Source organism: Paramisgurnus dabryanus, chromosome 3 (assembly GCF_030506205.2).
Source record: "Paramisgurnus dabryanus chromosome 3, PD_genome_1.1, whole genome shotgun sequence".
Lineage (NCBI taxonomy): Eukaryota > Metazoa > Chordata > Actinopteri > Cypriniformes > Cobitidae > Paramisgurnus > Paramisgurnus dabryanus.
In genome coordinates this window covers 12,331,281-12,357,328 of record NC_133339.1, presented here as the reverse complement: position 1 = coordinate 12,357,328, position 26,048 = coordinate 12,331,281, and the positions used below count along the sequence as shown (strand labels likewise).

General features: G+C 37.7%; 1 protein-coding gene across 2 annotated transcripts in view; it reads left to right on the top strand.

The window, feature by feature from the left end:
- Positions 1-247: 247 nt before the first annotated feature.
- The window catches only part of mast1b (microtubule associated serine/threonine kinase 1b), a 30,624-nt gene continuing 4,823 nt past the window's right edge, over positions 248-26,048 (top strand). Inside the window, exons 1-26 of one of the 2 annotated variants that reach the window (XM_065278279.1) lie at positions 248-502; positions 7,606-7,634; positions 11,010-11,095; positions 11,798-11,873; positions 11,979-12,048; positions 12,227-12,387; positions 12,477-12,552; positions 15,704-15,913; positions 16,044-16,145; positions 16,835-16,967; positions 17,061-17,128; positions 17,263-17,339; positions 18,849-19,057; positions 19,246-19,384; positions 19,726-19,858; positions 19,943-20,108; positions 21,728-21,829; positions 21,939-22,061; positions 22,152-22,261; positions 22,402-22,556; positions 24,006-24,250; positions 24,434-24,646; positions 25,107-25,336; positions 25,420-25,542; positions 25,632-25,765; positions 25,852-26,039. In XM_065278279.1, the coding sequence (XP_065134351.1) occupies positions 461-502; positions 7,606-7,634; positions 11,010-11,095; positions 11,798-11,873; positions 11,979-12,048; positions 12,227-12,387; positions 12,477-12,552; positions 15,704-15,913; positions 16,044-16,145; positions 16,835-16,967; positions 17,061-17,128; positions 17,263-17,339; positions 18,849-19,057; positions 19,246-19,384; positions 19,726-19,858; positions 19,943-20,108; positions 21,728-21,829; positions 21,939-22,061; positions 22,152-22,261; positions 22,402-22,556; positions 24,006-24,250; positions 24,434-24,646; positions 25,107-25,336; positions 25,420-25,542; positions 25,632-25,765; positions 25,852-26,039 (3,400 nt within the window). In that variant the 5' untranslated portion in view covers positions 248-460. Of the gene's footprint in view, positions 503-7,605; positions 7,635-8,039; positions 8,163-11,009; positions 11,096-11,797; positions 11,874-11,978; positions 12,049-12,226; positions 12,388-12,476; positions 12,553-15,703; positions 15,914-16,043; positions 16,146-16,834; positions 16,968-17,060; positions 17,129-17,262; positions 17,340-18,848; positions 19,058-19,245; positions 19,385-19,725; positions 19,859-19,942; positions 20,109-21,727; positions 21,830-21,938; positions 22,062-22,151; positions 22,262-22,401; positions 22,557-24,005; positions 24,251-24,433; positions 24,647-25,106; positions 25,337-25,419; positions 25,543-25,631; positions 25,766-25,851; positions 26,040-26,048 lie in introns of those variants that run through there. The other variant, XM_065278280.1, reaches the window with a different exon arrangement.

The window sequence follows — 26,048 nt, the reverse complement described above, 5'->3', positions numbered from 1 at the left end:
GGTCTGGTACTGAAAATAGATTTTGTAAATATAGACTTGATTTAACATCACTGACCAGCGAGAATAACATGAATGAAATATAAGCAGAGAGAGAGAGAGAGAGAGAGAGAGAGAGAGAGAGAGAGAGAGAGAGAGAGAGAGAAGCGGAGCGTAGCGTAAATTCCCGGGCGAATCATTCGTGTTCGTCTCGCGCACACACGCACGCACGTTTCTTTATGACGTCACGAGCGTGCTGTCGTCGCGCGTCCTCTGCTCGGACCTTTTCGGGTCCTGTCTGTTTTAAATCGCTCGTTCTGTTTCTCGGCTGGTCGATATGAGCTACGATCCTTCATGAAGCTCACGGATGAGAGACGCCGTTCATGACGCTATCTCCGGTAATCCCGTCAAACGCGACGCTTCCGGCGGGACTGTGATGTGATCCCCGTCAGTCTGCTGCTTCACGCGCATCTCTACCGGACACATGATGGATGATTCGGGAATAATCAGACGCAGGCGTTTGCAGGTCAGATCCCTTTACTTGTCAGTACTATAGTTATATTATACATCTCTAGATATACTGTGGACATCTGTCATTGTGATGCTATTGTGTTATTTACAGTAACTTGAATGACCAGGCAAATACCATGGTGTTCACATTCGTAGTACCATATGGTATTTACCTGGATAAGACACCCTGGATTTACAATGTACAGTAAATATCTGAATGTAATCATTCAGAAAATAATAGCGCCATCATTCCGATGCTACAAATAAAAACCGCGATATTATCATATGAGGCAAATGATGATGAAGATTTTAATGTTGTGTGTAGATGTTTAATTGTGTTCATGTGTTTTGTTCTGGTGTACTGTGACACTGTGTGTGATCATACTAGACACACGCACGGACACACGCACACACACACACAGTGGAGGTTATACCGTTAACAATCACTGCCATATGGTCCAACGTTCAGTCCCTGGGGTCAAAGGTGGGGTCTCCCATCATGCAGTAGGGTACGGCATGCATATGAGTAGCTGACTGTTGTCTTGCTTTTGTGAGTCGATGGTTTTAATTGCACTGCTGTATACATGTGGCTCTTATATGTCTCACACACAATCAATAAACAACAGCTTGACCGGACTGTGTGCTTGGATTTGTCATGTTAAACAAGCACACTAGCAGAACCTTCAACGTGAAAGATGACAGACAAGTTGAGATTTAAAGGACTTAAAATTGCAGTGACATTAAAATGCTTTAAGTCACATTAAGCAAACCTGGGGCTTGGTTAACTAAAACCTGTTAACAGATTGACTGGGATTATTTGGGGTTTTTGTTTACGGAGAGAATCTGGTGTAGCAGCGGAGATCATTAGCGAAAATAGTTGGGGAGAAAATGCAAAATATGCCGTCAGACGTCACAGGCTGTTTTGATGATGGGTGCAGAAGATCTCTTAATGTAATGATGCTGAGATTCTGAGGTTGGCACAGTAAATGAGGGATCTGCACCAAACAGTGGGCATGATGCCCAGCTACTGCCATTTCATTAAACCTCAGACTAATGTTTCAGACCAGCTGAGGATTAACAGCCATCTGATGATGGAGTTACTCTTACAGCGTCATATAAAACTCAGAATTAATGTTTTTTATATGATATTGTTTCTAAGTCATTTGAAATTATTTATAACACGTCACTTTGATCTACAGATGATTGCTTGTACTTAAAGGGGGGGGGGGGGGTTAATGCTATTTCATACCTTCTGACTTATTAACACAGTTAAAGAGTTAATCATCATGCTAAACAAATGCAAAGTGTCAAAAAAGCAGTTAAGCGTGTGATGGAGTATTTCTGGACCAAACTCACGCCTCTATTTTTGGAACATGGGTACCCATTACATATCAGTGACCCCATATTCCTTTTATGGGCACTTCCCCCGGAGATGCACGCCCACACGTCAATCACAGTGAGATTGAGGATGTTCATTAGCATTGCTCCTTCAAGTAAAAGTCACAGGCATTACTGCATGCGACAGCTTTGTTTTATATCAACAATGGGACAAAAGAAGTGTGTTTTTGGATGTAGGTAGAAGAAAGTCTTGTTGAGCTTTCCAAGTAATCCAGCCTAATGGAAACATTTGTTTATCCGGTGCAGCAGACGAGTTTTGCGTGTGTTTGTTTAATGCTGGATTTCATTGAAATGGTGCAGTCCCAACAGGGTCATGAGTCGCAGGCGGTAAGTAAAACTGCATCAAATGTCTGTGTTTTGTTGGTACTTAGCGCGTAAGTGCATATAATGTAAACGACATGAACATGTAGTGAATCATAAGTTGACCAGAGATAGTGGCATAATGTTTTGTGTGTGTTGCTTACTCGTGACACGCTCCTTCTGCTGGACATCTCTGGGATCTTGTGCTTTTCCGGAAACAATCGCTAGAGCTAATCTGTCTTTTATAAAGACACTTCGGAGATATAAAGGATGCAGTACTAGATACTCAAAATTAACATGTGATGATGTGTTATGTGAGCTTTAAGATCAGAATTTCAGATTTTAAGTATAGACTTATATTAATACACAACGCAAGCCACATCAGAAGCCTGGAACATCACAGAGTTTTATGGGTGGACTCTCTTGGTTTGGACCAGTAGGCAATAAGCCCCCAGCATCTACATGACATGCTATAAAAACCTCTCTGAGCATTAATTGAACATCTGGCAATGTTATTTGAACCCAGAATACTTTAAAGAACTGTTTAAGAATTCATTTTCTTTTAAATGAAAGCTGCTGTTTTTAATATATAAGGTGAATACGCAGTGAGAGAGAGAGGGACACACATGCAGGGAGAGACAGTGAGTGAGCCTGTAGTAACTAATGGGCCATTACATGAGCTGAAAGTGCTCGGCCTGCCGGGTCTCTGCTCGCAGTGAGAGAGCTCCATATGTCCACGTCAGTTTGCCGGGCTTCTCTTCTCCTCTGGGTTTCTGGGAAGCTTTTACGGCATTTGGGAAGGAAAAACTCAATTACAGTCTAAAATGAAAGATGTGAGTCACAGTGGAACAAACAAGGCAATCTTTCTTCCAGAGAAAAACAAGTGCTGAGCGATCACATGTTCTTCTGCTTCACATGAACACGGGCGTCATGAGCGTGGTTCATTTATGAAGTTAACTCATAAATTCATAATGATGAACCTAAATAAAGCATTGTTACGTGATGTTGTGGTATAATTGTAAACACTACTTTAATCTGCTAAATAAATAAGTTTGATTGTTTAATGTGTGACACTAATAAGAAAACAAACGGGAAATGTCATCAGTACTGAGTTTGACACAGTAGAATGATAATTAACATTAAACCTGAAGTGTAGACTGCAGACCGAACTAAAGCGTTTTTTTAAGGTGACTGTGTGTTAAAACATGATGTTGATATAACACGGGTAGACCGGGTCAGACATGATGACATCATACGATACAGTACTGCTGCTGCTGTCCATGGTGCTGAAGTTATTCTTGACATTCTCAAACACTTCTTGAGTTTCATTTCTCTTCTTTACATTAAGGATTTTCAAACTTTATGATGCCAAGAACCCCCAAATATGATGAAACCTCTGGGAAATATAACAATTTACATATTTTTACGTATAACGGAATATAATTGGCTAAAGCCGGATGTATAAACCTGAAGACAAACCTTTTTAATTTAATTTGTATTGCAGCAACTTTGACAATAAATCTCATTTTATAGCAGTTTTACAAGAAATTCTGCCTTTTGATAAATGGGGACCCGAGTTTGAAAACCACAGCTTTACATCATGATGCACAACTAAGTAGTGTATGTTAGGACAATATTTTATGCGAGTATATTAAAAGATATTACAAGATGATTATTTTACACTGTAAAAAACCCAACTTAAAATGTTTTCTTAACAAACATAATAAAGTAACTTAAAGTTAAAGATTTCAGGTCATCAATTAATTGTTTTGTGTATACGGCCTTTGCTAACAAACTTTTTTGTTGACTTCTTAAATACTCAAGCGTTTGTACAAAATGTATCATAAAGTTCTTTATTTATCAAACTGAGTAATCTGAACAAATTTATTTAAAAGTAAACAAGGGAAAGTTCCCATCATGCACAGCATCATGTTCAATTCAGTGGTTAATATTAAATATTAAATAAATATTAAAAAGGATTTCTGTTTTAGTGTTTGCGGGCTTTATATGCTGTTTTTTATTGTTGTAAGTGACGTGTAAGCTATATGTTGTATTTAGTGTGACTTATTTAATGCATGATGTTGCATAAGAAAAAAGTGTGTTTTTTTAACATATATAAAACAATTTAGGAAAGTCGTATAAACACCTTGGGTCTCATTTATAAAACTGTGCACTGTAAAAAAGCTTAAGCTGGCACAACAACAAAAAATGTTGTAGTACTAATTTCCCCAAGCTTTTTCTTGTTTTAGTAACATGACTCAATTTATTAGTGTCCCATATCTTCCAACGTCAAGACAATAAGAAAAAATGTGTTTAACCAACTTAAAATAATTAGTCAACAAGCTAATTTCTGAGTTTACTCAAGGTACTTATGTCTATCCAACTCAAAAGATAATGGGTCTCATTTATAAAGCGTGCATACGCACAAAACAGGGCTGGAAAAGTGCGTGAGCCAGTTCCCACGCAAAGGTTGTGATCTATAAAAAACTAATTTGATGGGAGAATGGGCTTGCAGTAAGGATCCTAAATTATTACAAACCATATTTGCATTTGTTATGCCATGTTTTACATTTTACAGCATTTTACCTTTATTCTTCCTTATTTAATGATTTTAAATCAATGTCAGTTTCAGTTTATGTGATTTCATTGATTTACAATACATGTTAATTTAATTTGAAATACTTAGACATGGTTTTATACTGAAGCCAGTTGTACAGACACACTTTGATGCATGCTGTAATCCTCAGGGGGTTGTGACTTCTTAGGTTATTATATAAAGTATATTGACCTGTAGGGTCATTCAGAGAGAGTTTTACCTGCAGTCGATACAGCAAGAGAGAGATAGAGAAAGAGAGAGACTAAGTCGCAGCATTTAAATGTCTCTGAGAAAGATTCATTCAGTGTGAGACCACCATTACACAACATTTTAAACTTGTCAGCGTCAGCGACAGCCAATCACATTGAGAGACCCAACAGCCAATCACAGTGTTGTCATGGAAACACTTCTTTAATTAATGAGCAATAATATTCAGTTTTTCATTAGTAATCAATGCAAAGGTATTAATTAATATTTATTTGCAAAATATTTGAAGTGTTTTGATATGATGATGATGATATGAAGTTAATTTTGATTTCATTTTTAGCCTGTTGAATACATTTTGTGCATTGCTTTTGCGTATTGTGCGGATTTCAAACATCGAAATGATCTTATTTGATTTATTAAGCTGTTTAAAATATTTTTTTTAATGGGAATGTGATTTGTGAAGCATGTTTTCTGTGTAAATGCTAATATATGAAGGGACATTTTTAATTTCACAGCTGAGAACACACACGCGCTCGCTGATATTCCTATTGATTGTCAATGTTCAATCACTGCTAATGATGTTTGCTGATTTAATACCACCATTTAATATTTTTAATACCACATAAAACTATTTGGATTTGTGTGTTGTTTGCTTTGGCTTCTTTTAAAACTATTAGTGTTAGTGGAGAATAATCTATAAACCATCACTGGTCTTATTGTTTAATGGACCAAGAGTCCCAACACAGCTGTTTTGATATTGAGTGTAACAGCATGATTGTGTGATATTGATTTATGATATCTTTCAGTCAGCAGTTCATGTCTCTTATTTCTGCCAAGACACTATTGTGTCTATTGAGAGAGAGAGAGAGACAGACAGAGAGTGAAAAGACAAATGAGAGATTATTATGTGCTCAGGCATGCATTCAATCACACGCACACAAAGGGGAGATAAACACACACACAGCACTTATGTGATTAATGTGTGTGTTGTCCTTTTTAAAGTTTGTTTAGTGAACTAGTGGGCTATTTCCAACTAGTGCTGGACAATAAATCTGCTTGCTATGCTTCTCAATGAATTATGGTGAATTGCCGCTGCATCCAAAAGCCAGAGGGCGCTCTCGTGCAGAAACTCAATATGCGTTGCAGAAGCAATACCATTTATACGTGCAACTCTAGGAAATGCCTATAATCATATTTATATCACCGTTTATCAAAATTTTCCCGAAGTTATAAGATGGTAACGAATATTTATAATGATTATGTTTGACGAATGCTGTTTTTTCAAATTCATGTTATAAACAATTCAAACTCAGTGATTTTTAGATTGATTAGTAGTTCCTACTAATCAAAGAGCCACTATACATGAAGGAGCTGTGCATAATATCACATTTGCGATTCAGATTTAATATCAGAGTAATTAGTATGAATTAGGGGTGCACCGATATATCGGCCGATGATGCTTGCTATGTTTCCCAAAGAATTACGGTGAAATGCCGCTACATCCAAAAGCCAGAGGGCGCTCTCGTGCAGAAACTCAAAAGCCGTAGTATATGAAATAGCGGTGAATAATATTGGCTGTGCGATTCAGAATAGTTATCAACCACACATTATTAGTTTATATCTGCATTTATCAGTGCACCCTAGTATGAATCGCGATAAATCTGCTCAGCCCTATTTCCAACACAGTATTTGTGTATGACCTGTTAAATATTTTCAACTTGCGTGAAGACGCGTTTGTGTTTTTGTATCAATCGCGCCACACAATTTATGCGTTTGGATCGCCATGCGTGAGTTTGGGTCTATTCCCGTCTTTGCATTGACTTTGTATGTAATCTACTGACTTATCAAATCGTTGAATTCGCGTTTGGGGTATACACCCCTTAATGCTGCGTACACACCAAACGCGAAGCATCACATTCCTCGCTCTAGATTACTCACGGGATTTAACTTTGTGTCATGCTAATTTTTCACTTGAGATTTTCAACTTGCGCAAAGATGTGTTTGAGGCAAATAGTGTGGGGTTTTTTTGCGACAATTGTGCCACTTAATTTCCATCATTCACATCATCTCGCACCACTTAAACACTTGTATACAATACTATACAGTTGGTCTATTAGCTAGTTTATTTCTGCATCAAATTATTTTTACTGAACATGGATTGGATCTAATTAACATTCAACTGACCAACATAATAAGAGAGGCACAAATTAAGCTAAAACAAATATAATAAGACAGCTTGACAACCTTCAAAGGTGGTTTTTGCTATTCAGCATTTATTTTATTAACAACATTAACTCATTTTTTACATATAATGGATTTCTTTATGCAGTTAATTAATAAACAATCGGTATCGGCCTTTCTCGTGCTATTGCCGATATGCCGATGCTTTAAAATTAATAAAAAATCGGCCGATAAATATCGGCGGCCGATACATCGGTGCATCACTAGTGTCTATTTTGTAATGCACTGTAAGGATAAAAGTGTTTGCCAAATGTATACATGTTTATGTAAATATAACATGTATGTGTTAAGTCAATGTGTTTATTTTAAACGGTTGTCTGATTGGAGTTTTTTCTCTGTTTGTATCTGTCTGTGTCTGGACATCTTTGGGCTTGAAGGATCTTCCTCTGCCGCGCAAGAACAGCAGGTGAGTTTAGACAGATAAGATTACACTGTCTGTCTTTTGTAAGCAGTGTCGCATTTTGTTGTCTCTGAATGTGGTGTCAGTACTTTTCTGAAAGATAAATTCATTGCATATCGTTGGTGTGATCTGTCTGTCTCTGTGCATTTCTCTAAAGCTTCACTCACTTGAATATTTTCATCTCATGTTAGTTTAGTTGTGTCAGACACTGTGACCTCCTCGAGAAACACATTACAAGCATATTTGTATACACAGACTCGACACACAGACACATAAAAATAAATCTTTGGAGTGGGTGTATTGCACCTGCTCCCCCTTTTTTAACTCAGTCTTGGTATCATCCGATGCCTTTGGGATTTTAGCCACAATTCCCTCTCTTCTCTGTTTTTCCAGTACAGACAGACGGTCTAACCGTTCTCATACACACACACACACACACACACATATATCTCACTGGTTATTTTGGAGAAATTTCTTCAATGATTCAGCAGTTTTATTTTGTGCGTTGTTTAAGATGTTTCGTCGCACCAAAAGGTAAAAGCATCTTTTGTCATAATGCGATTTACAGATTTTGATGAGGTCATCGTTTACCTGCAGTTGTTGAATCATGAGCAGAGTGAAAATGTTGAGATGCAAAGACATTATTTTTTATTGTTTTATTTTAGGATGGGATTAAAAATACTTTTTTACTGCTGTTATATAGCATTGTGTTTTTGTTTTATGTTGTTTATATTAATAAATGTTGAAAAGTGTTTGACAGAATTAACATCATCTTGTTAAACAACATCTGTTTAAGCCACATGTTGTTTGACAAAATCATCTGTTTGTCTTTAGTGCATCTGGTGTGTCTTGTGTTATAGTCACAAAATCATGATGGATATTTGATTGTTTTAATTACATTACCTGTTGACACAGGTTAGTCTCTGACTGCTGTAAATATTCAGTACATCTATCTTTCTTTTATATCTTGATGTCTTATGTAAATGATTTAAAATGATCAACTGGTATGTAGTGTGTCAAATCCATGTGTTTATGATAGGTAGATTGTTTATGTTTTCTTTAAGAGGGGCGGTGTCTCAGTCAGAACAGATGATCATCCCTTATGACCTGTTTCTACCTCTGTGTGTGTGTGCACATTGTAAAATGGGTTAAATAGAGCTGAGATACATTCATTCATTCATTCATTCATTTGTTTGTTTGTTTCTTCATTCATTAATATGTTCATTCGTTTATGTGCTTGTTTGTTTGTTTGTTTACTCATTAATTCAAATAGTTTGTTTATTCAGTTAATTTTTTTGTTCATTCATTTGTTTATTTGTTTGTTCATTCAGTCGTTTGTTTGTTTGTTCATACATTTGTTTGTTTGTTCATAAAGTAATTTATTTCTACCTCTGTGTGTGTGTGTGTGTGTGTGTGTGTGTGTGTGTGTGTGTGTGTGTGTGTGCGTGCGTGCGTGCTGTGCACATTGTAAAATGGTTCATATTCATTAATATGTTCATTCATTCATTTGTTTATGTGTTTGTCTGTTTGTTCATTCAGTCGACTTGTTTGTCTGTTTGTTCATTCAGTCGACTTGTTTGTCTGTTTGTTTGTTCATTCAGTCGTTTGTCTGTTTGTTCATTCAGTCGTTTGTCTGTATGTTCATTCAGTTGTTTGTCTGTATGTTCATTCAGTCGTTTGTCTGTACGTTCATTCAGTCGTTTGTCTGTTTGTTTGTTTGTTTGTTTGTTCATACATTTGTTTGTTTGTTTGTTTGTTTGTTTGTTTGTTCAGTAATTTATTTATATCTGTGTGTGTGTGTGTGTGTGTGTGTGTGTGTGTGTGTGTGTGTGTGTGTGTGTGTGTGTGTTTGTGCGTGCTGTGCACATTGTAAAATGGTTCATATTTATTAATATGTTCATTCATTCATTTGTTTATGTGTTTGACTGTTTGTTCATTCAGTCATTTGTCTGTTTGTTCATTCAGTCATTTGTCTGTTTGTTTGTTCATTCAGTCGTTTGTCTGTATGTTCAATCAGTCGTTTGTCTGTATGTTCAATCAGTCGTTTGTCTGTATGTTCAATCAGTCATTTGTCTGTTTGTTCATTCAGTTGTTTGTCTGTATGTTAATTCAGTCATTTGTCTGCATGTTCATTCAGTCGTTTGTCTGTATGTTCATTCAGTCGTTTGTCTGTTTGTTTGTTTGTTTGTTTCTTTGTTCATACATTTGTTTGTTTGTTGGTTCAGTAATTTATTTCTACCTCTGTGTGTGTGTGTGTGTGTGTGTGTGTGTGTGTGTGTGTGTGCGTGCGTGTGTGTGTGTGCGTGCTGTGCACATTGTAAAATGGTTCATATTCATTATGTTCATTCATTCATTTGTTTATGTGTTTGTTCATTCAGTCATTTGTCTGTTTGTTCATTCAGTCGACTCGTTTGTCTGTTTGTTCATTCAGTCGTTTGTCTGTTTGTTCATTCAGTCGACTTGTTTGTCTGTTTGTTCATTCAGTCGACTTGTTTGTCTGTTTGTTCATTCAGTCGTTTGTCTGTATGCTCATTCAGTCGTTTGTCTGTTTGTTCATTCAGTCGTTTGTCTGTATGTTCATTCAGTCGTTTGTCTGTTTGTTCTTTCAGTCGTTTGTCTGTTTGTTCATTCAGTCGTTTGTTTGTTTGGTCATATATTCAGTTGTTTGTTTGTTTTTTTTATTCAATCGTTTATTGTTTTTTAGTTCATTCAGTCGTTTGTTTGTTCGTTCATACAGTCGTTTGTTTGTTCGTCCATACAGTCGTTTAATTGGTCGTTCATACGGTCGTTCATATGATTGTTCATATGGTCGTTCATACAGCCGTTCATACGGTCGTTCATACAGTCGTTTATATCGGTGTTCTTTTGTTCGTTTATTTGTTTGCTCACTCTGTAATTTATTTGTTTGCTTATTCTGTCATTTATTTGTTAGTTTAATCTTTTAATTTTTGGGTGAGTTCTCTCATTCATTCTGTCGTTTGTTTGGTCGTTCATACGGTCGTTTGTTTGGTCGTTCATACGGTTGTTTGTTTGGTTGTTCATAGAGTCGTTCATATTGTCGTTCATTCATTCGTTTATTTTGTCGTTCATTCATTCATTTATTTGTTCGTTCATTATGTTGCTTATTTGTTTGCTCATTTTGTCATTTATTTGTTAGTTTAATTTGTTTATTTACTTCTTGGTTGAGCTCTCTCTCTCACTGATACACACACACACACAAACACAGACGCACACAGTAATAGCTCTCAGACTATCAAGAGTATCAAATATCTCTTTTACTCTCTCTTGTGTTACACTGATGAGTCTTTTAATTAAATTAACTTTGTAAATGTTGTTCTATTCTCTGTGTGTGTGTGTTTGTGTGCATGTGCGTGTGTGTAGTTGCCGTAGTAACAGGAAGAGTCTGATACTGACCTCCACCTCCCCGACTCTGCCTCGCCCACATTCACCGTTACCGGGACACATTGGTAAGTGGACACACCCGCATGATTTATTTCAGTGGAGGAAATATCTGATAACTGATGTGTTTGTGTACTTCATGTGACAAAGCTTTAATATTTGGATGTTTTGAATTTTGTGTTTGTGAGTTTGTTGGTTTATATTTTAAAGGGACAGTTCACCCAAAAATGAAAAACTTCACCCTCTTTTTGTTTGATCCCACACAATTTATTTTAGGTGTTGAGTTTTGGGTTTTCTGGTGCTATAGGAGTTGATGGTGACCGTTTCTTTAAGCTTCAAAAGGACCCAAAAGTGTTAAATTCCACTCGACTCATGCCCAAAAGGGTAACTAAAATGTAATCCATTTGTTAGTCATTCAGTTTAAGGATGGTTTCCTTTAATAAAGTGTAACAACTGGAACAACATTGATATCCACAACAAGAAAGTAGATGAGTAAATGTCTTCAACACACTTAAAATATCTGTCACGTTGAGTTTAGTTATTGATTTAACACTTTTAGATCCTTTTGAAGCTTAAATATTTTATTTTTATTTTGAGAGTGGATGGTGACCAAAGCAGAAAACCCAAAACAACACAAAAAAATCTGTGTTTGATTCCTGAAAGACAATGAAAAAACTGGGAATCAAATGACATGAGGGTGAAAAACTAAAAGTAAGTTTTTGTTTTGCAATGAACTATTCATTTACAGTAAGTGTCTTCTGTCCACACAGGCAGTAGTCCTCTAGACAGCCCTCGCAATTTCTCTCCCAGCACACCTGCACATTTCTCCTTTGCTTCCTCGAGGAGGTAAAAACACAAACACGCACGCACCTCTTTAAATGTATAGTGTTTGTGTAAATTATTAAACACATTTATGGAGCATTCACCCTCTGTCTGTGTGTGTCCGTGTAGAGATGGACGTCGATGGTCACTGGCATCTCTTCCTTCTTCTGGCTATGGCACAAACACACCCAGTTCAACGGTATTTTAATATCACATTCAAACACACTCATGATTTTCACAAGAAATACACAAAACACTCTCTTATACACACATACATCTAATGACTGAAAACATAAGATCGTATCTGATCACCTTTCTTACTGGATATGTGTCATGGTAGCTCCTCCTAGCATCCCTCTCTCTTTCTCTGGCTGTAGTCTTCCAGTTCCTCACAGGAGCGTTTGCATCAGTTACCGTCTCAGCCCACCATGGATGAGCTTCATTTCCTCTCTAAACACTTTGGCAGTACAGAGAGCATCACTGATGATGATGGAGGACGTTGTTCTCCCCACATAAGACCACGCTCACGCAGTCTGAGGTACACAAACACACACACATATACACACTTTGTGTTTGAGTTTGGTTAACACACACTCACTCTCTCTTTCTCTCTTCTGATGTGTGCAGTCCTGGTCGCTCTCACTCCTGCTATGACAATGAGATTGTCATGATGAATCATGTTTACAGGGAACGTTTCCCTAAGGTAAAACACACACCACTGACTGTAATCTTTACCTGTCTGTCACAACTGTGTATCACATCTCAGATTCTGAGCACACAAACACTGATACTGATCAAATAAAACATCACATCTATGTAATATCTCAGTTATTTCTCCTACACAGCAGTGAAATTTAAAGTTATTTGCCAAGATAACAAATTCTGCGGTCAAATATGATATTAAAAGTTTTTACTTGAGTTCTGCTGATCACTTTCATTTTTAGTATGTCAACAACTGGGTGTGTTTACAGTATAGCTGTTTCCATTACCCCTCAAATTGCGCATATTGAAATAGCGAATGGAAATGCGCTCAATGGAAACACAGCAATTTTCCCTAAACTCCCATATATCACAAAGTTTTTACCCTCCTAAGTTATTTTTTCAAAATGGCAAAACTGCATTTACAGGTCACTTGACGTGTGTAAAAGTCACATGATCATCAATATTGCACAGTATGTTTGATTGGACGACAAGACAGAGAAGTATGTTCGACTACATGTGGCGTCACAAGAACCGTCAAGCGCATGACATCGAAATATTGCTGTGGCGCCATGTTTTTTTAAATGACTTTTGAATAGCTTTTAGTCACAAACCATTGGTTAATGGAAACGCCGTCATTCCTCCATAGTTTTTGTCGACCTTTAAAAAACTTTTTAAAGTTTTGAGCAAATCTTTAATGGAAACACAGCTTATGTTTTCAAAGTAATTTTAAGAGAAACATGAGAGACAAAGTACTCATAACTCCATTACGTCTCTTGAACTATAAAAGAGCAACAACATCTGATCAATGATGCATTATTTGAAACTCTTGTCTAACATTTCCAGTCTAAGAGCAAACCATATTGATCTTTACTTAGACTGCATGTTACTGCGCGTGTGTTTCTCACACATTGATATTGGCATAACAAGATCAGATTTAACTGAGGACAGCTCCCATACAGCAAACAATATATAATTTATATAATTTTTTATATATTTCTAATTATACAAAAATGGCCAAAAGTATATTTGCTGAATTTTTTTTAATTTGGAATATGTTTACAAAATTACTTTTTCAGCAAAATATTTTTTGTATATTTTGAAATATTTAAAAAATGCTTTAAAATATATATTTAGCCCTCCATACATTTCAAACCAAGGAAATATATGAAGAGTTTCATTGCTAAAGGAGATAAATCCGTTTTTAACATTTTTGTCAAAACATGTTTATTATTATGTTATCATGTTATTAATTTGTTTTATGATGCTACTTAGCTGTATTTTTTAAGTTATGAAGGTTTAAATCAAAACAAACCAACTGCAGTTGAATTGATATTAATTGGAATGCACAACCAAAAAACGAGATTTCTGAAGAATTAAAAAAACGGATTTATCTCGTTTTGCAACGAAACTCTTCATATTCACATCACATTGGAAGAAAAACTTTATATACACATAACAGGTTTGAACAGATTAAATTGAAATATATTTTCAACAAAATAAACTTTATAAACGAGCTTGTTTTAGCATATAATAATATTTAGTAAAATAAGAAATGTATTTTTTGCTCCTGAAATACATTTTGATGTATATATATTACATATATACATGTTAATATATGAAGGTTAAAACTAGATATATTTTCAAATTCAAAAATATATTTAATAAAGTTTTACTTTGTACTACATTTATTTAGCATATATTTAAAATGTATCTTTGGCTCAAGAAATTATTTTTTTTGCTTTATGAGCTGTAATTCTTTTCAGTGTAAAAACAAATAACAGTTAGGGCGGTTTCACATTTGGTACGATTGCCTGGTCCGAAAATTGACGTCGGCGGACAGACCGTTGTCATCGAAACGACTTTAGTATGTTTGGGGCAGACAGACGCAAGTGCGTTTCTGTATTATTTCTTTGAAAACAAAACCCAAGGTTTAAAAAATAAGAACAAAAGTCAAGCAAGCATTCTATGCATTTTGTTGTTAAGGAAAGTGCACGCACACAAACACACACACGTCTGTTCTGGTGGGACATTCCATATATTACGTAATTAACAGCGTTTCACTTCCGCGATTTGGTACGATTGCACTCACATCAGCAGCGAACCGATCTGGAGTTCACATGAACCGGACCCCAGACCACCCTTTTTAAGCGGACTCGAGTACGTTTCGCGGGTGCGCACCCGAGTTCGGAGAACAGCGTTCACATCATCCAAATGTACCGAACTCTGATGTCAATCGAACCCGGGTGCGCACCAAAAGTGCTAATGTGAAAACGCCCTTAGTTCTAGTCCTTGATTCTGATTGGTCAATAGCTATGGTTTATTTATGATAAAACACATCTCAGAGTATCACTGCACAGCACTCTTATCAATGTAAACACATTTGAAACAATCTGTTACGGTTCACAGTCGGTCAGGGACTATTTCTTGCAGCAAAAGGAAGACTTTCAAGGGGGTCGCGCACCGGACGCACAGCTCAGCACCGCGCCGTTCTAAAAAAATCGAACACATTGTTTTCTATGGTGCCTGTCCGTGGCGCCCAGTTTTGACTCAGGAAGTTGCTCAAATCCCTGTCGCGCAACAGAGCACCACTCATATAGTTTAACATTAAATAACATCATATTTGTCCCAAATCATTAACATTTTGACATTTTGAAGTAGAAGCTATCTGACTAAGCTCACGCTATTTATTGTGCACTTCCGGTTTATGATACCTCGGAGTTGTCCTAGACTCGACTCGACGTGGCACTGAGCTGCGCATCCGGTGTGCAAACCCCTTTAGTTGTGTTGATAAATATATTTTTTCTTTAATATAGTAACCGTTTTATGAAAGCAATAAGGTACTCAAGGCTGTGCTGTATCGTGAATAAGTTACAACTGATGAGAATGCATTGACTTGTACCATACATACCCTTAAACCGTGACTTATTCACAACAGCACAGCCTCTTGTACCCTATTGTTTACGTAAAGTATATTTAGATGATGTCATCAATTTGACATTATTCAGGATAAAGATTATAAATGTTAATGTGTTTGTGTTCTCTGATGTTAGGAGTTTGCTAGCATATATAGATAAGCTTATATCTACTGTACATTTGATCTCAGTGAGATTTGCATTTATTTTAAAGACATTCTCCGTCTCTGTTTGTGTCAGGCCACAGCGCAGATGGAGGGCAGGTTGTGTGATTTCATTCAGTCTTATGCTCCTGAAAACACCCTGCCATTGGCTGATGGGGTCCTGAGCTTCATCCATCATCAGATCATCGAGCTGTCCAGAGACTGCCTGACCAAGTCCGGTGAAGGTCTCATCACCTCCGTCTACTTCTTTGAACTGCAGGAGAACCTGGAGAAACTTCTGGACGATGTGAGTTCAGCACAGACGTTAAACCTAACAGAGATCCATTTTGAAAATCAAAAGAAATATTTGAGTAACAAAATTTTGCCTAAAGATAATAATGTTTGTTTATTCATATTTTTTTGCTTTGTGACGTCAGGCATACGAGCGCTCAGAGAGCTCAGAGTTGACTTTTGTCACAGAGTTGGTGAAGAAACTTCTCTTCATCATCGCTCGACCTGCTCGACTTCTGGAGTGTTTGGTAAGAAAATGTTTGTTTTTCTCTGGAAAACTAATTGTTTATGCATCAATTCTTCACTCCTTACATAACAACTAAAACATCCTGAACCATTTCCAAACTAATTTATTGCCCTACTTGCCAACTTAAGAATTACTGCAAAAGCAGAAACGAGCAAGAGATGTTTTAACCCGCGACTGCATTTGCATTTAGATTGGATGTGATATGTTTCTGAGTTATTGACCGTTCATGTCTCGCTGGTTTAAAAACCCAGACAGTAAATAACAAATCTTTCATTCTTTCTCCAGGATTATAGCAAATGAACAGTCAATTATCTCTGTTAAATTGGACTTTCACAAATAACTTTCTAGCAGAGGTTGGATGTTCATGTTGTTCAATAAAGGCAAATGTTAAATTTAAATAAATAAAAAATTCTAGACATTTTACTGCAGGTATACTTCATTTATATCTCTGCATAACATCATTAATGTCCTCAGTTTAAATGTCTGTCAATTTAAGTTAAATGAGGCCCCTTTTTATGAAAAAATCTTTCCTACAACATACCAGCAGGTCTAGCTTTACTCTCACTCATAAATCCAGTTTCACGCTGCTATCTTCTTATGTATATGTAGATGTGAACTTCATTCATCATGTTTGGAAATCAGGTGTTTGCTGATATGCATGTAATGTCAATGATGTGTTATTGTGTGCAGGAGTTTAATCCTGAAGAGTTTTATCATCTGCTGGAGGCGGCTGAAGATCAAGCTAAAGAAGGACATCTGATGAAGACCGACATCCCACGATACATCATCAGTCAGCTGGGTCTGACCCGAGATCCTCTTCAGGGTGAGATAAACACACACACACACACGACTTCTCATCTGATTAGAGAGGAAACCTGTCGTGATGTTGAACTGTCTGTAATCTGTCTGTGTGCAGAAATGGTCAGTCGTGGACAATATGAGAGCGAGGGAGCCCTCACATCCGAGACCAGCGATTCACAAGAGGTGAACAAACACAAACATTATGAAATCTGAAGTGATGATTATTAAAGCGCATGTTGGATTTTAGATCTGCAGAGTTCATAACAGGAGGTGGATCGTCATGCAAATGAGTTTATGGGATTTTATTTTTCTTTCAGGGAAAAATGAAACCAATGAAACCTCCTGGAGAGGTAGATTTCCAAACCATCAAACTGATCAGCAATGGAGCCTATGGGTAAACAAACAAACAAATACACACATGAACAAACACAAACAAACACAATAGTACAAACATGCATAAACAAACACAGACACACGCGCACGCACACAGTAGTACAAAAATGCACAAATAAACAAACACACATGCATGGCAAGGCAAGTTTATTTGTAAGGCATTGTAAACATTTCATTCAAAGAGGTCATTCAAAATGCTTTACACAGAAATGAGAAAACATAAATCAGTCCCTCCAGAAAAACGTGATTATGCGATCGCATGATTCAATGCATAATCAGCCAAAGTCTGCATATTTATTCGACGGCGACATTTTTTAAATACGCCGCACTTTCGCCACATAAATTGCAGATTTCCTCTCGCAAAATAAGCGGGGTTTGCTTTATTTCATAATCCCCGCATTTTCGTAACAAAAAGTCATATATATCTTAGCAGAAAGCTGAAACATGTTGCATTTACTTCATACAAGCGCAGCCATATCCCCTGTTGCCATGGGAACGTAATTACACAATGTGAACATCAATGTAAAGCTGTTCTTGCAGTTTTTCAAAGTTCATCGCATAAAATTGCATAAATATCCTGCACATTCCATCACATTTTTTAAGAAAACTTGCCATAAGATCAAGGATTTTTGCCTGCAACAATCACAAAAACTGCGTTTTTCTGGAAGGACTGATAAATGATACAAGAGAATTTAAAATAATTTTATAAAAACAGTTTTTTTTAAGTATAAAATGGAAATAAAAGTGACTGGAGTTAGATTTTTAGGACTCTTGTTAAAGCCAACTAAATTTAAAAGATATAGATTTACAGGCGATCTACAGCTTGTGTAGTGCCATTTTTTCAAGGATTACTCCACTTTTATAAAAAAATCTGATAATTTCCTCACCCCCCATGTAAAATAAGATGTTTATGTCTAATGTTTTTAAAGGAAAATTGATTTTTCTAATTTAATTAGACCTCAACAGTTTAAAGTTTCAATGCAGCTTCAAAGTACCCCAAACAATCCCAACCGAAAAGCATAAAAGTCTTATCTAGCAAAACCATCATTATTTTCACCATAAATAAATAAATAAAAAAACTTTTTAACCACAACAACTTGTCTTGCCCTAGCCGTGTGACGCGGACCTGCTGGTATGTTGCAGACCAATTTAAACAATTAACTGACACAAATACATTAATAAGCATCATTCCATATACAACATCTGAACTTTCCTCTTTCTCCACACTTGTAAACACTGGAGCGCTAGTTTCTCATACATTATGTGTGACCTTTCCACGTGATTAATACGTAACATCACACGGCTAGTGCATGACGAGATGTTGTGGTTTAAAAGTATGTGTTTATTTTTGCGAAAATGCTGATGGTTTCACTACACAAACAAACATTAACATAGATCCACAAGCCCATGCAGACAAACAATCACTCAAACAAACAAACACACACCAGTATAAACAAACACACACATGCACAGATGAGTTCTGACAGTAAATGTGTTGTTTGTTGTTCAGTGCGGTGTATTTGGTTCGTCATCTGGAGACTCAACAACGCTTCGCCATGAAGAAAATCAACAAACAGAATCTGATCCTGAGGAACCAAATCCAGCAGGCGTTTGTGGAGCGAGATATCCTGACCTTCGCTGAGAACCCGTTTGTGGTCAGCATGTTCTGCTCATTTGAGACCAGACGACATCTCTGTATGGTGATGGAGTATGTGGAGGGTAAGACCAACAACACACACACAATTATTCATTATCCTTTCTTATTATTTATGTTTGCTTTACAAAGACTCAAGAGGAGACACACCTTTTTTAGCAGAACCATCTGAGAAGAAAAGTTGTCATTTGGTCTAACACCTCGAGATGTTAAAGAGATCTGATTTGTGTGTTTATCTTCGGTTGTGGTTCAGGAGGAGACTGCGCGACGCTGCTGAAGAACATAGGTGCTCTGCCCGTGGAGATGGCACGCATGTATTTCGCTGAGACCGTCCTGGCGCTCGAGTACATTCATAACTACGGCATTGTGCATCGAGATCTCAAACCTGACAAGTAAGACATGACAGAAAGAGTCGTACATAAGACTCATAACATTTAGTTTAAGTGCAGTGTAATATTTTAAATGACTTTTTATTATGATGGCTGTATGTTTATCATTTACTAACTGAGCGTTGATATTGATTTAATATATAATTAATTAGTGTGCCATCTGGTGAAGTGGAGCTTCTATAAGCTTAATAAATGTCATTTGGACAGATTATGATCTGTTATATAATAAAGTCTGTGTCAGCTGTGCAGTCAATGTTTGCAATGTTTATATGACATAATGATGCTATTTGCATTATTCTGATAACAATAATAATAAATGAGCATCATATGTCTCTCTCCTGCAGTTTGTTGATCACGTCAATGGGTCACATTAAACTCACTGATTTCGGTTTATCTAAAATGGGTCTAATGAGTCTCACCACAAACCTGTATGAGGGACACATCGAGAAGGACACCAGGGAGTTCCTTGATAAACAGGTATAAGGACATCCTTGTGTTTGATCTGCACCAATGAGACTGTTAAATAATATGTTAAATTGACTGACTGATTTGTGACCTCAGGTTTGTGGGACGCCAGAGTACATCGCCCCCGAGGTGATTCTGCGTCAGGGATACGGGAAACCGGTGGACTGGTGGGCTATGGGCATCATCCTCTACGAGTTTCTGGTGGGCTGCGTGCCGTTCTTCGGTGACACACCTGAGGAACTGTTTGGTCAGGTCATCTCGGGTAAGTTCATTCAAACATTACAATAAAAACACACCAAACACAACTATGAAAAATGAATACAAAGTCTCTAATGGTGCGTTCACATCAGACGTGAATGAAACATTAAGCGCAAGTGCTTTACATGTTGAGTCGCGATAGACATCCTGCAGCGCAAATCAGGCGGTGCAAATGACGTGCCGCGAATTAAGTTTTTCTGGCATTTGACGTGCGTAACACATGAATTCAAAATTTGAACTTTGGTGGATATTTGCACCGCATTAACCAATCAAGAGCTTGGTGTAAAAGTGATGTGATTATGACATAGCGAGCTAAGGCAGAAATACAAAACAACAATGAAGGAAAAAATTATTGTCACTGTGGGTGGACACTTGGAGCTGTACGATACATATTTGTACTTTTATAGAAACAGGAATTAAAAGGATTTTGCTTTAAAGAGAGTGAGGAGGTCTGACAATCTGGTAAGTTGTAAAAAACGCTCTTTACTCAATTTGAGCTATTTATATATATATATTGAGATTTAATGTGATTCACATCTGAATTACATGCGCAATTGTTGCGGATTACATGCACGAATGACGCAAATATCATGCACGAGTGACACAAATTTCATGCGCGAATGTCGAGAATTTTATACATGATTGAGCGAATTTTATATGCGAATGAGCCAATTTCATGCACAAATGTCGCAAATTTTATGTGTGAATGGCGCAAATTTCATGTACGAATGTTGCGAATTGTATATGCAAATGAGCTAATTTTATACGCTAATGAGCAAATTTCATTCACGAATGTCGCAACTTTTATGTGCGAATGACACGAATTTCATGTGCGAATGACGAGAATGTTGAAAATGTTATATGCGAATAAGCGCTTTTTTATGCGAATGAGCGAATTTCATGCACTGTGGCAAATTTTATACGCTATTGACGCAAATTTCATGCACAAATGTTGAGAAAATTATGCACGAATGTCACAAATTAAATGCAGAAATGTCGCGAATTTTATGCACGAATGACACAAATTTAATGTGTGAATGACATGAATTTTATGCGCAAATGATGCAAATTTCATGCACTAATGTTGCAAATTTCTTACGCGAATGAAGCAAATTTCATGCACAAATGTTGAGAAATTAATGCGTGAATGTCACAAATTCCATGCACAAATGTCGCGAATTTTAACGCAAATGACGCAAATATTATGCACGAATGTCGCAAATTTTATGTACGAATGTCGCTAATTTTATGCACGAATGTCATTAATTTTATGCGCGAATGACATGAATTGCATGTGCGAATGATGCGTATTTCACGCACAAATTAAGCAGGTTAACTCAAAATGTTCACGCAGATAGTGCGTTCAACTATATGTGAATAGCGCAATTCATTTGCTTCATTCATGTGTGTGAATGGTGTGAATGCACAGTTAGACATCTTTAATAATAAGGGATGCACCGATATATTCACCTATAATCGGTATCGCCAGATAAAAACATACTCCCACCCTATCATTAATTTGATATCCTTTCATTTAATGCAATTATGCTTCTCCTGTAAAATGTTTTTTTAATATTTAGTTACTGTGATAACATCAAATATTGTGTGTATTTGTATGTGTAGATGAGATTGTGTGGCCGGGGGAGGATGAAGCTCTTCCTGCTGATGCGCAGCACCTGATCTCATCTCTCCTGCAGACCAATCCACTGCTCAGACTCGGCACAGGTGACATCACACGCCGCGGTCATGTGACCGGTCTGCACTAAATGCATGAGTGCAAACTGAAGTAGTGTTTTTGTTTTTGCAGTATGCTCAGTTGTGTTTTTGTGTGCAGGTGGAGCGTTTGAAGTAAAACAGCACTCGTTCTTCTGTGATCTGGACTGGAGCGGTCTCCTTCGACAGAAAGCCGAGTTTATTCCTCACCTGGACTCGGAGGAAGACACCAGTTACTTTGACAGTGAGTGACAGACCGTGCGTGTGCGTATGTGTGTATGTATATGTGTGTGTGTGTGTGTGTATTAGCATGTGACACATCTCTCTCTTTCAGCGCGATCGGAGCGATATCATCACGTTCAAACGTATGACGAGGACGACACGAATGAAGATGAGCCTGTAGAAATTCACCGTTTCTCCTCCTGTTCTCCACGCTTTAGCAAGGTAACACATCTACCTTCTTCTTCTGTTTGCTGTCAATGTTCCTCTCAAATCAGATTGCTTTTTAGTTTTATTCTAAGATTTACACCCCTAGTGAAGTCAAAGTGTGATTATGGGTAATGAAGTTTGTGTTTGTATCACAGGTCTACAGTAGTATGGAGCATCTATCCCAGCTCGAGCCCAAACCTGTGGTGATCCGTAGAGAACCCAAAGCTCATAGAGAAGATCGAGGGAAAAGAGAGAGTTTGGGCAGTGTGACCCTGAGAGATAAGAGCTGGAGGACCGGATCTCCTGAGATGTGAGTGAGAGAAAAGTATTGTAGTATTTAGTCTTTAGCATACGCATACAGTTTGGGGGTGCAACGGTTCAAATTACTCACAGTTCAGTGTGTGATGATGGTGCAAGTGACTCGTCATATTAGATGTATTGCCTTGTGCATATGGCAATCACTGTACAAATTTTACACACAGTGACAGTTTTGTCCAATTTTTTGACCAACGCTGCTGTAGCATATTGGAAACCCAAAATGTTCCCAAACAGTAGACTTAAATGAAGCTGGCAGTAGCTCTGTAAGCAAATTTTCTCCTTCACTTGCCATGCTGAATGATCCTGCAACACACACCAACACGTGAGGAGAAACTGTGAGGTTAGCAACAGATTTGCATACTACGAGTTGATTGGACGGGTACTCTCACGTAAACACAAACAGATTGTATTCAAAACCTTGCATTACCGGTATGCTTTGTTTTATTCACCAAATTAAATTAGAGATTCATGGTCTAATCAAACGTGGTGCATGTCTGTGCCAAACCGTGGGAGGATAACGGCACGGTTCGATTCTTTACTGAAAACCGTTACACCCCAGTACAGTGCGTATAATGCAAATTTCGTCATCATAATAGTACGCGTGCACTGTTCAGGAGTGGGATTGGGTGGAATTTTCTGGAAACTTTCCATTGAAACTTAACCTGGTAAATTCTGGAAATATTCCAAATTGGAAACTTAACAGAAATTTATGGGAATTATTTGGAAATGTATGAAAATGTATATAAACTATAGCAGACATGCATGCAAGGTAATATACATTTTGCAGAACCCTTATACTTGCTCATGCTCATCAAGCATTGATTTATTTAATCAAAAATCACGTGACTGAGGAATGTGCACGGTGGAAATTTATTGTGTTGTTTTACACAAAATTATGCTGCAAGATTTTTTTTAACTACAGTTAAGTCCCCTGTTGTAGGCAACTCTCTTTTTCAAATTCCTGTTTTTACCCATTAATTCCCATATATTCCTGTTAATTTCCTTATATTCCTGTTTATTCCCATATATTCCTGTTAATTCCCATATATTCCTGTTAATTCCCATATATTCCTGTTAATTCCCATATATTCCTGTTAATTCCCATATATTCCCATTAATTCCCATGGAAAGTTTCCAGCCTTGAAAATTCCCAGAATTTTGCAACTCTGTACAGGACTATGTAGGCCAGAAGAAGTATTGCATTTTGTCTCAATGCGCATACATTGAACGTATGTGTACCCGTATGAGTCAAGTAAACAACGGTTTGCAAGGCTGTGCATTCGATTGTGTGCGTACACCCGCATACACATAAAAAACAACAACTATACTCCAGGCTTTAGTTTATTTTATTGAAATTAGTTAAGGCAGTCACAAACTTGATTATTTTATTTTGTTCCCTGAGGTATTTGTAATATTACTAAAGTTTTTTGCTTCTTCGTAGGAAGCGTTTGTCTTGTTCTGAATCCTCCTTCACCGAATCAGACTCCAGTCCTCCTGGTGCTCGCCGGCGTTTCTCAGCTCTGGTGGACACGCACCGCTTTGTTTCTCCTCTAGAGGGCGACAATGAGATGACCGCCCGACAGCCGATGGTTAAATCCAGAGGTTCATCACTGGAGGGAGCCAGCGTGACCGTCGGCTCTGGACTGCCTGAGTCCACATCTACTCCATCAGTAACACATCCTGCAGGTGAGGATGTACACAAGAACTTGGTATTTTATCTTTCAATTTTAATAATCTTTTAGTTTAGTCTTATTTGTATGCATCTATGTACAAATAATGTCAGTCAAGCACAGAAACCAAAGAACAAACAGTGTGTTCGGTAGTTTGTGGTCAATCTACAGTCTCACATTCATCATCTGCTTCTCTTAGACAAACTTCTGCGGCCGGCTGATGTTACCACGGCAACAGCACCGCTTCACGTGCCCGAATCGTTCAGTCCTCGAGTCGGAACTGAGGTCATCTTACGAAGAGCTCGACATCATCAGCTCCCGACTGACGCAGAAAAACATGCACCCACTCGCTCCGGCGCCAAGGTCATAAAATCAGCATCTGCCACGGCTCTGTCTGTCATTATACCTGCAGGTGAGATTTCAGTTTTACATGTGCAAGAAAAAATACATGCAAGTGAGCTTCATTCATAAATCTGAATTTTGAAAAAACTTTTATAAAATCATTCTTATTTAAATGTTTAATTCTTATGCACATTTATGAGTGAAAGTGAAGTGCAAGTAAAGTAAAATGAAAGTGAAAGTAAAGCGAAATGAAAGTGAAAGTAAAGCAAAATTAAAGCGATATGAAGGTGAAGTGAAATTAAAGTGAAATAAAAGTGAATTAGGGTGAAAGTAAAAGTGAAGTGAAAGTGAAGTGAATGTAAAGTAACAGTAAAGTGAAAGTGAAAGTAAAGGTAATGTGAAAGTAACAGGAAAATGAAAGTAAAAGTGAAATGTTTAAATGATTTTTCATTTGTAACGCCTCTGTGAATGTATAAGTGTGTTTTTTTGCCAGTAGGTGAATAAATAAACCTTCACTTTCTTATCCTTAGTCGAACCGCATGGCACGTCTCCATTGGCCAGTCCCATGTCTCCTCGCTCCATCTCATCCAATCCTTCGTCTCGTGATTCATCTCCGAGTCGCGACTACTCACCAACGGTCAGTGCCCTGAGGTCACCAATCACAATTCAGCGTTCGGGAAAGAAGTATGGCTTCACGCTGCGTGCCATCAGAGTCTACATGGGTGACTCAAACGTGTACAGCGTCCACCACATGGTCTGGGTACGAAGGCTTTATCATCCCAATCAAACCATATGTTCAATGTTTTGTATGTGATGACTGACATTGCTTTGTACCAATGACAGCATGTGGAGAGTGGCGGCCCTGCTGAGGAGGCGGGACTTTGTGCCGGTGACCTCATAACCCATGTGAACGGAGAGTCTGTGCACGGATTGGTCCACACAGAGGTGGTGGAGCTCATTCTCAAGGTATGGACATCAGTGATTGTCCTATCATGCTTTTTAACATTCTTAAAGTGACAGTAACCTTGAATTTTACTGTGGGACTTTGATTTTAGAGCGGCAGCAAGGTAATGGTGACCACGACTCCATTTGAAAACACATCTATAAAGATCGGCCCAGCTCGAAAGCTCAGCTACAAAGCCAAGATGGCAAGACGTGTCAAGAAGTCCGCTAAAGATGGACAGGAGAGGTCAGGAAAATAAATAAACAAAACTTTCATAGATGCACAATGATATTACTACTGTGCTTAGTCTCTCTCTCGCTCTCTTTCTACAGTAAGAAGCAAAGCTCTCTGCTTCGTAAGATCACTAAACAGTCCAACTTGCTCCACACCAGTCGCAGTTTGTCGTCTCTGAATCGCTCGCTGTCATCTGGAGACAGTCTGCCTGGATCACCGACACACAACCTATCTGCACGCTCACCCACACAGACATACCGCTCACTTCCAGACTCCGCCTACATCGGTCAGAGCT